Genomic DNA, 11314 nt, shown 5'->3' on the forward strand with positions numbered 1-11314 from the left:
TAATTATAGGGTTTTAAATGTGAAAGAGTTTTATAGTTATATGGAATAGTTTATTTTTTCACAGGCGCAGTAGTATTTAAATAATCAGAAAAGATAACAAAAGTTCCTAGCATGATTGCATATGATCATTAACCGAATTAAGTATGATAACTTGACAAAAAAAGAAGAAGATAAATTTCTTTTTTTATTTTAATTCAAATTTAAAAACTTTATCTATAAATTCAAAATTATTCTTTAATTCAAATTCAGTTTATATATATATATATGACTAATATAGTCAAATATAGAATAAAGTTATCATATACTAACATAGTCAAATATAGAATAAAGTTACCATATACTCTTTGCATTTATTAGCTTGCCACTTGGCTTAATCACAATGCAATAACTTTCTTGCTTTAATATATATATATAAACAAAAAATCATCAGAATTGTAACAAATAACTAATATGAACCCATAAACTTAGAGACTGAACTCGAAGACTTTAAATCCTGAATCCGCCTCTACACTAATGTGGTTACCTATAGCTCTTCATTTAATTTGGTACAGGAAAAGTCAAAGCACATTCAAGCTTCTGGAAAACATAAAATGTATTGATGACCAAATACATCGAGTGTCAGAAGAAAATCCTTGAACGGAGAACAAACATTCACTTTGCCGGATTGCAGAATCACATTAAAAACAAGAGACTCTAAGTTTCACTTAAAGAGTCTTACAATTTTCTTATTTTCTCCGAAGAAAACCTCCCAACAAGTACAATCAATCAAACAAAAATTCTAAATTGAAATTCCAAAAGACTTCTTAAGCTTCTCAACTTCCAAATATACGGTGGAGTAAGGCAGAAATTCTGAGTGGTGAGCATTGGCCAGATCATTTATTGCAGCAGAAAGCCTCGGTATCTCTTTTATCTCTTCATGGGTCAAGGTCCTGACGAACCTTGCGGGATTCCCTGCCCAGAGTTCACCACTTGGAATCCTCCTCCCAGGTGGGAGCACCGACCCAGCTTCAAGAATAGAGTTAGTCTCCACCAATGAACCTTCCATAAGGATAGAGTGCTGGCCAATAATGCATTCAGGCTCAATTGTGCAGGATCGCAACAGACTGTATGCACCAACTGTAACATACCTGTCTACTAATGTTTCTGCTGGCAGCCCTGTTAAATGAACAGAAAATATTGAAGTGTCACATACAAGTATTTTCCAAAGAAAATGCACCTTGATCGGCTAGGAACAGATAAAGATAGATAATATATCATTCTGCTTAGCTGCAAATCTTAGTTGGACTAGGAAAAAGAAATCAACCTACTTGAGGATAAGACTGATAAGAGGTTTGATCACCTCAGAATGCTCCAAGAAGATGCAGTTTCTAAGTGAAATAAGGGATATGCAACTAAAGACAACCACAAATATCAAAAATCTTAAAAGCTTTCAGATGGAGTTGGTAAAAGATTCATCAAATATTTGATATGAATTCTTTTCTCCTCCAATACCTAGTAAAGGACTTCTCTCGACACTCTAAACATACGGATTCTCTAGGTCACTGATTATCATCTGAAGATCATTCTTCCTATCCCTATATATTTTCATCAAACTTCATAGCAAATCCATAACATCTTTGATAAGGCATAAACTAAAATTGGCCCTTCAAAGCGTTAAATCAATTCTAAACCACATAACATTAAGAATGTGACAACTGGATAGTTTCAAGTTTTAAACAACGTAGCAGTTGTATAAGAACATAATCAGCAAAATCACAAGAAAATTTGGATCTGTCTTCAAGGGGAACACCAAAGTCCGAACTTCAATACTGCATTCTTTCAGATATTATTTAAGTTGCTAACAGAAAATGTGATACGTCATTCAAACACACTGTTTGCTGTCATTTCTTTATAATTCTTTGGGCAGTTTTGTCATTTCAATATTACAGTGAGAGGCAGCAGTCATTTTCTTCAATTTTATTCTATAGTAGGATGAACTATGCAGCAGGGTCAAGATTTCAGTGGTTACTCATTACATCAACCAGCAGCATAAAACATGAATATGAGAGGCATGTCTGCATAAGTTATGTTACCCCCTGTGAGGATACAGCATCCCATAGCCCCCACCCAGTAAAATTTTTAATTGTTTAATGGAATGGTTAGTTATATAACTAATGAGACATTCCTCCACTTTCAGGCGAAAGTGAAGATAGGCCGTCTTTCTCTTCACTTTGCAGTTTGCAGCTCACCATATGGGATCCTTCCCCAAGGAATTGCTCAAAGTCTTATTTCTCTTTCTTCTCAGCTTGACTAATACTTGTTTATTCATAATTATATGTTTGAGATTTACTTTTCTTTATATTTTTTACCAACTAGACAGGATTAAAGATTAGTTACTGTTATCACATTCAAATTAGGTTCAATATTTGTCATCAGTCTTTTTAGTCTGGCTATACACTTCTAGGTAAACACTTTTTTTTGGTAAGGAACACTTCCATGTAAACATAGTGATAAGCGTGAGATTTACATAACCCTACTTTTGGAGAACTCTAATTTACCTTACAAGATAAAATGATTACTCATTACTAGTATTGGAATGAAACAAGCTCGATTAGAACAGAATGGATGTAGAGGGTTCATCAACCAACCCCGAATAGTTTGGATTTGAGATGCAATTGATTGAGTAATTTCTTTTTCATTTAGAATGATGGTGGTGTCCATACCAGCATACGCCCACCTCGAGTGTTCCACCGGGTACCTGCTAGCTCCCACCTGTGCAAGTACCGGGTAACTCTGTTCCCACTTAATGTTTTTTGCTCCCACTGGAATTTGAACCTAAGAACGCGGTTCATTAATTGCTTAATTATTATTTCTTCTTTTTAGAGAGCAGTGGATTCATTTAGAAGAGATGAAATGTCATGGAAGGGTTAAATTCATAAGCAAATACTAAGAAAATGTACTTTTTGTTAACACAAATAAGAGAAGTAATTTATCAAGGGGCAAATCTGTCTGCTTGTGGATTGAAACAAAGTTGTTAGACAAAGTCCTGAAAAGAGAGAGGTTTGAGCAATGTTTCAGGCAGCAGGTGACTATAGGTATAACATGCTAAAACCTGAATCAAAGTTTTTGTAATTAACAATTTTGACTTCCACAAGTCTTAGGTCAGAATCTATTCAAGTTCTTTCAAAAGTTTCCGTAACCCCTTCACAAATTCTACAAAACCCTCATTTTTTTTTTGATTTGCACCGGGTGTCCGAGTCCCTAAGAGACCCGACTAATCCTGGGGGTGCACAGGCCCTCGGCAAGGAGTTTCCCGCAAGTGCACCACGGTTAATTCAGGTTTTTACCCAGTCCGATGGCCCTCAGAAATTGTTTGCACCCAGTGGGTTTCGAACTCTACAAAACCCTCATATTGAAGCCCATGAGCAGGCAACTGAGATTTAACAAGCAAATTAAAACCAACTCTGCCAAGGTAAAAATATATTAGTGATGCTTACTGCTTTTGGCATAACATTGAGAGAAACATGTTTATAGGTGTAAACTAAAATATCCTAATTTCCAACCACACTTTTTGATCAAAATAACTTAACATTGCAGAATATATTTGAGAAACACGCTTTCGAGAGCATTTACCGTTTTCATAACGACTCACTTCCCGCTGTAATATGCTGATCTTGTGAAAAGTAACAAGCAATCAATAATTCTTGTTGATATTTTTCCTTATTTTCCTGAAGATTTTTCTATTCAACATTGTAAATCACTAAGAAAGTTGTGTTCTCATTCAAAGTCAAGGCCCCCTTGATTCTGAGAGTCGAAGTGAGGCAAAGTGAGATTAAACTGCTTTTAGGGCTGAAGCGATTAAACAACAGAGCAAGACATGTGCACTTCTGTGTTGTCTTACATTTGCGTCAGAAGCAAAAAGAAATAAGAAATCCGAGTAAATATTACCAAAATTAGGGCTTCAAAAACGGCCTCTGCTGCTCCTCTTCTTAGTTATTTGAAGTTGCAACTTCTCTAGAGCTTTACTGCGATGACCTTATCCTCCAGCTCTACTTCTAATGCTACGGCTCATAAATTGCATCCCACTAGAGCACGTCTTCCATTTTCTAGAGCTCCGAAGTTACATTTCCTGCAACGGCCTTCTTCCCCTAATCCTCCTTCGTTTTGGAAACCACTTCACTTCAATAGTGTGTACATTTTGCTTCTTCTTGCTTAAAGCCCCGAACCTTTGAATATTTTCAGTTTCACTTCAAAACATTGGGTATTGGGACTTATATTGTCTTGCTGCAATTAGCATCCTTGGGATCTACACTTTACTTTTTGTGCATTAGAAATTTCATTTGCGTCTTATTGTCTACTCATTTTTACTTCAGGGAAGTGCCCCTCTTTTGTGGAAAAGGCAAGATAGATAATAAGAGTTCAACACTTGTCCCTAATTGAACCAATTACCAAAACTATGATTCAATTGTTCCCTTGACTTACAAGCTTTCTATGTTTTGGAAAGCTTCCAACAGGATGGACTGCTTCGATTGTAAGGTCCTAATCAATAAGCATTCAACAAGGTTTCCAGATTCCTCAAGTTCATGTAGACATTTGACTTTAGAAGATGAAACATCATTCAGAAGGCAACATTCCTCACTAAGTTCCAAAATCCTTCTAAATACAATTTTGTTCTCAGCAACTTAGTTAAAGTACCTTTACACACTACTAATTTTCTCGCAAAACATAGAACTCAACTATCAATATCCAACAAATTAACCTCACCTAAGCAATGAAAAACAGAAATTCCGTAAAAAACAAAATTTCATATAAATTGGAAATATGACATCATTTTAATCAGTATAATAAGCTCATTGTGATGAAATATACTCAAATCTTATCGACAAATAGCGTAAATATACCTGTAGGAGAAGACCAAGCAGCGTGAACCACACATTTTTCCTGAATGCTAGAGCAGAACCCTATTGTAATCTTATTGAGATCTCCTCGAAGGACGGCGCCGTTCCACACAGACGCGCCGTCGTAGACAGTCACCTGACCAGCAAGGACAACATTGGGCGCCACGTAGGCATCGACGGCAACTTTCGGGGCCCACTGGCCAAGTGGAATGATCTGCCTCTGTCCTCTGTAGTCCCACTTCACTCGATCCGGCGATTCCTTTATTGCCGCCTGAGCCTCCGTCGCCAGCGAGCGGCGGATGAGATTGTGATTCTGGTGGCGGCTGAGGTGACCGGAGAGAGTTGTTGCTATGACTCTTCTCGATAACCTACCTAGTGTCGCCATTGCAGATTTTGGAGTAGCTTCTGTGTGAGTGTGTGAGACAGAAAGGGATTTTGCGAGCTCGAGAATGGATGCGAAATGAAATGAAGCAATAGGGTCGTGGACTTGGAGGTGTTTTCGTTTGCTTTCGGGGGCTTGAGGAAAAAGTGTTAAATAGAAATTGGAGTTCAGAAAGAAGGAATATTTCCATTTAGGCTCCAATAGTTTCCGATAATTGTATGAGGTCCTTCAAAGTTTCATAATTACAAAATAGATGCCTTTATTTATTTTTTATATATGCATTTAATTTTGTCTATAATTTCATTACCATCAATGCTGATTAGGGGTATTCATAAAAACCCGAAAAATCGAACCAAACCGAAAACCAAACCAAACCTACCAAAAAACTCGATACTTTTTGGTTTAGTTTTGGTTTTAATCAGAAAAAAATCGGGAAAAAACCGAACCAAACTGGTTATAGAAGTAGCTATTTCAAATTTATTATTACACATATATATATGTATATTTTAATACAAAGTTTCAAATTTTTTATGGTAAATGTTAATAGTTTGCACTTTTAGTATAGTTCTTTACCTTTACATTCTACTTTGATTGGTAGTTTTCTTTTGTCAAGTGTAAGAATCCATTTCGTGTTAAAAATAATATATTTTTAATTGAGTCCTTAAATTATTCATCACTATTTGATTCCATTATCATTAATATATTTTGGTAAATAATAGATTTCTCAAAGGGCAATTGATTTGATAGTGTTATGTTGAAAATGTGGTCGCCAAAATATGTGTTTGGTAGTGTATGTCTTATATTTAAGAAAAAATCGACACGAAAAAACCAAAAAAAAATGACAAAACCCGACATAAACCGAATCGAGAAAAAAACGACTTAATTGGTCTGGTTTGGTTCTAATATTGAAAAAACCGACTTACTTGGTTTGGTTTTTTTTTAGGAAAAAACCGATCCAAACTGAACCATGAACACCCCTAATGCTGATGACTATAGTCTCTTTTATTTTCTTATTCCACAATATGAAAGGTGGAAGTAAATGGGAAATTACCAGATATGTCCACTTATAAGTAGGTTATTATAGAAATTGACCACTTTATAAAATATTATAAATATTTGCCAAATAATGAATATTAGCCAATTAGCTATTTGTAGCTTGGTCAAATTTTTGTTTTCTTTTGAGTGGGTGTTAAAAGAATAGATTAAGTACATCTTAAGAAACCCGAATCTTAGTTTTGGGATGATTTGATGGAGTTTTGAGGTGGTTTGAATTAAAAATTTGAAGTAGAAGATGAACATGAAAAAATTGATATGTGCATCACACTGTGTATCACATATGTATCATATTTGTATCAAATATGTATCACATGTATATCCATGTATACATGTGTGATATATGTTTGATACATGTGTCGCAAAGGAATTTTTTGAACTTAATTTTAAATATAAATTTTGATACCAAATCAGTCCAAATCTTCCTTAGATTTTGTATATTGACCCATCTATATGTTTTCAATAAATTTCAACTATACTCATTGAAAAATATTATTTTTTTGCTTAGATTTTTAGAATCCTCTATGTGTTTTCAATGAATTTCAACCATGCCCATTTCATCACCTTGTTTGCTACCTCATCCATAAAATTTCTTTTCCGTCTTGCATCTAATGTTGCTGATCACGCTTAAAAATATGGAAGGATATCTTTGCGTATAATTCTTGGGTAGAAAGACTCCTTATTTCTTTAGATTTTCAATTTTTGTATGTGCTTGGCTAGTTTTAGTAAGTTTATGATTAATGACTAGAGGTTGATAAGTTGAAAATTATTTCGAACATTTATGTAAGATTCCCGAAGTAAATCCCATATTGTAATTCTAGTTTCATTAAATCGTCAAGGCTTTTCTCCTTGTTATTTTTTTTCCTCAATTGGAAAAGAGCTCAATTCTTATTTACGTATTGCCAACTTAAAATTAAATAGTCATCAACTCGAGACAATCAGAAAGCAAGGAATGAAAGTAAGTGTTTAGCCACTACGGAAAAAAAGAGAATCAGCACTGATCTATACAAATCAGTGTCTACATATATTGTTGCAAAACTTGTGATCTTAAAATCTCATAGTATTTTTGTGATCATAAAACCGGTAAAAATTTACTTGTGCATGTTGTTTAATAAAACAAACCAATAAATATAAGACACGTATTTTTCATTCACATATTTATCACTTAATTTGATTAAATTATAATTACTAAAATTAAATTGATTGATTTGATATAAATACTAAGCATGGATAAGTATTTACCATATAAAAGCTTGCTACTAATGGTAAATGAAAAATTAAAGTTAAATTATTGTTTAAATCTGTAAATGAAATACAAATAGCATTAAGTCTTATAGTCTAGCCATATACGTGTGATTCTCCTGCACATGCAATAAGCGTGACTAGCATGGGCGGAACAAGGTAGCATGAAGAAGATTCAACCTAATCTCCTTTGTTAAAAAATTACACAATATAAATAAAGTAAAAATAATTTTTTTGCATCCCCTTGATATGAAAAAAATTCAAGTATAGTGGTAAAGTGAGCTCAAAATTGCTTTAGGTTATTGTATTGGTAGAAAAAAAAACATGACACATGGACCATCAGCAAGGTGACAAATGGCACTTCCAATTGAGTCAATAAAAGAAAACGAAAAGGCACGAAGATACCCCCGGTGTTGGGTGTTTCATCAGAAGAGGTACCGACCCTGACAGCCGGAAAAGAAGAAATAGACACGAGATGAATGAAGATCATAAAAAGGGAAGATTCATGAATCTGTTATAAATAAGGAAGGGAAATCGGCATTGATTTTGATTACGGAAAATCCGCAGTTATTATTATAACAGTTACTATTAAATATGGTAACGACAATCAAGGCAATTAATGTCATTAACGAGCCAGAATTAAGTAGGAAAACCGTTATAATTATGTAACCTTATATAAGGACCCGTTCCTTATTTGTAAAGGCATCTGAATATTTTTGAATATATGCAATTAGTCTTTACTTTATTCAAAGTGTTCAAACCGTAATTCTGGGAGAGATTAGCAATGAACATTAGATTTATTTCCTTACCTATTATTTTTATTATTTTTTATATATTTTTTGAATTACCAAGAAAGTAAAGTAATTTTGGTTATCAGTAACTTAATTTTTTTTTCTAATATTAGCTTTGACCTAGAAATCTATTTTTGGGTTAAACAAAATGGTTCCGTTACCAGGAATCTAATAATCTGTTCACTTTTCAAATCTCATTTTTTAGCAACAAAACATGTCTACTTCTAAAGAAAATAACTAGTTGAATCAACAAGGTGGAACTCCACCACATCACACACCGACAATTACACTTCAGCATTCACAAGAAAGTTAATCTGAAAGCTCTGTTTCACGTACTGATGGGCAACATGGAGGTGAACAAACCATCGAGCAGGATGCTTTGAAGCAGTTGATTGCATAACACGTGAACGAAGCACTATGAGCTTTTACGAGTGGATTGCCCAACGCAGCACAAACTCCACCACCAGTGAATACCACCTTGGAAAATCAACGTTCAGGACTTGATAATTTTGGAAGTGGAGAAATGCCAAAGAAATCCTGTAATGGAGGATCAGGTACACCTAATAATTTCAATTTACAAAGTTTAGTACAAACTCCTTAGAAATAGCTGAAGGAGCAACATGAGCGTATAGAGAAAATACCCGCGTGCCTCCTGTAATTAAGGGTGTGGATATTGACAAATATTCACAACAACTCTGGAACCAAGTGCAGTACCCTTGCCAATTTCCAAAAATTTTAAAAGGCCTAATATCCCTAAATATGATGGGACATCTGACCCACGAGATCACGTTACTGCGTTCACCACATGCATAAAAGGCAATAATTTAACCAAGCAGAAAATTGAATCAGTATTGGTCAGAAGTTTGGTGAAACACTCACGAAAGGGGCGTTAACGCAGTACTCACCCTTATCTGAAAACTCTATTGATTCTTTTGTTGAGCTTGCAGATTCGTTTAGAAAAGCACATTCAAGGGCTCAAAAAGTTGATAAAGGATGGAGGATATCTTCAAAGTTAAACAGAAAAGTACATAATTGCTTAGAGAATTCGTTGATACATTCCAACGTGAGAGAATGATGCTGCCGCGAGTACCTGATAATTGTACGGCTATGGCATTTGCAAGAAATTTGAATGAGAAAAGTTAAGAAGCCACAAGGAGGTTGAAAGAAAGTTTACGGGAGTTTCCTGCAATTACTTGGAACAATGTGTACAATCGATACAACACGAAGCTGCAGATAGAAGAAGATACGGTGCCAAGGGCGGATGGAATGCTAGGATCTAGATGTTTGGAATCAGAGAGAAGGTTCTCTCTGGTAAGTATAGGTACGAGCCTTACATGGGACCTGCAAGGCGAGATTCCCAGCCTAAACAAGAGAATGCACATTTTGATTCAAGATCAAGGCAAAAGGAGACAAGATCTTCTTCCCGATTCAAAAAGGAACGGGACACCCGAGGCAACGATTCCAACACTCAAGCAAGGATAGGAGATTATAGTTTTAATGTCAGCATTCTGAATTGGTGGTTGTTCTAAGAGGAATAGGATACAAGGTACGATGGCCAAAAGAGATGAGATCGGATCCAAACAAAAGGAACCCATAATTCTGGTGCGAGTTTCACAATGATCATAGCCATAGAACAACAGATTACAGGCTCTTACAAAGGAAAGTTGAATATTTACTAAAGCAAGGCTATCTCAATGATCTGTTCAGTGAGAAAGGAAAACAATCATACGTGAAAAATAAGCAAGAACCACCAAAGCCTCCATCTCCAAAAAGAACAGTAAACGTCATAACTGGGGGAGAAGAAGTTAATGGGGTAACATACACATCTGCGAAAAAGACATCAAAGGTCGCTGTCACTCACAAAAAACGAGTTTGCCAAGTTTTGGAAGGAGACTGCATAATGTTTGATGACGAATACGCGGATGGTTTAATGATTCCTCACAACAATGTACTGATAGTATCTTTACTTGTACATGATACTAATGTTAAACGAGTTTTGATTGACCCAGGTAGCTTAGTGAACATTATTTTATTGAGAGTGGTAAATGAAATACAAGCAAATGATAGAATCATTCCAAAAGTACGATCATTATATGGGTTCGATAATTCAAGCGTCGTTATGAAATGGGAGATTGTATTAGCTAAATTTGCAGAAGATGTCATAAAAGACACAAAGTTTTAGGTAATAAACGCGGACATGGCCTATAATATAATCTTGGATAGGCCATGGATTCATGATATGGATGTTGTCCCGTCCACGTTGCATCAAGTCATCAAATTCCCATCACAGTGGGGGATCCGACAAATCTGGGGAGATCAACATGCATCACGAAGTATTAATTTAGTGGTGATTACAAATACAACATCCAATATAGATGTGAAATAGCAATTAAAGAATTCAGTTGGGGACACTTCTACTCACACCTCAACTGAAAGCCCACGAGGTCAAACTGATGTGGATTCAAGACCTGATATGATTCAAGAATAAGAGGAAAACGAGAATATCAAAACAACCATGGAGGAGCTCGAAGTTGTAATATTGTTTGTCCACTGGCCAGACAGAAAAGTTTACATCGGAGCAAACTTGAGCCAGAAAATGAAAGGTAAGTTAATTGAATTTTTTACGTGCTAATGCAGACTGCTTTGCTTGGTCGCATTCAGATATGACAGGTATATCACCGGAGGTAATGACCCATAAGCTAAATGTAACGACCCAAAATCCCAACCCGATCGTGATGGCGCCTCTCGTGAGGACAAGGCCAGCCAATCAACAAAATAGTACATCTCTTTATAATTACTTAGCAGGAATAAGTCTAAATCATGGGCAATATAATCTTAAATGCGAAATAAACGTGATAGAACAAGGAAAACCCTCCCAACTCAGCCCGAAATCGGGGTGTCACAAGTCATGAGCTACTACAGAGTTTACTAATATTTTACAAAGTCTGGAATTATCATAAATAACAAAG

The 11314-nt window shown here is 35.4% G+C and overlaps 1 protein-coding gene across 1 annotated transcript; it reads right to left on the minus strand.

Annotated features, from left to right (window-relative positions):
• Positions 1–574: 574 nt before the first annotated feature.
• Positions 575–5392, minus strand: LOC107824609 (gamma carbonic anhydrase-like 2, mitochondrial). The gene is made up of 2 exons (XM_075255782.1): positions 4881–5392; positions 575–1155 (listed from the first exon to the last, which is right to left on the minus strand). Exons 1-2 carry the CDS (start codon positions 5260–5262, stop codon positions 779–781), a joined length of 759 nt encoding a protein of 252 aa, XP_075111883.1. The 5' UTR covers positions 5263–5392; the 3' UTR covers positions 575–778.
• Positions 5393–11314: the final 5922 nt, after the last annotated feature.

The sequence above is a fragment of the Nicotiana tabacum genome, chromosome 6 (genome assembly GCF_000715075.1).
Source record: "Nicotiana tabacum cultivar K326 chromosome 6, ASM71507v2, whole genome shotgun sequence".
In the NCBI taxonomy this organism is placed as follows: Eukaryota; Viridiplantae; Streptophyta; class Magnoliopsida; order Solanales; family Solanaceae; genus Nicotiana; species Nicotiana tabacum.

What these genes read in the sequence shown, in the direction of transcription:
- LOC107824609 (XM_075255782.1), bottom strand. Translation starts at nt 5,262, where the DNA reads ATGGCGACACTAGGTAGGTTATCGAGAAGAGTCATAGCAACAACTCTC. An exon ending in TGCTTGGTCTTCTCCTACAG is followed by an intron (nt 1,156 to 4,880) that starts GTATATTTACGC and finishes TTCATTTAACAG; the next exon opens with GGCTGCCAGCAGAAACATTA.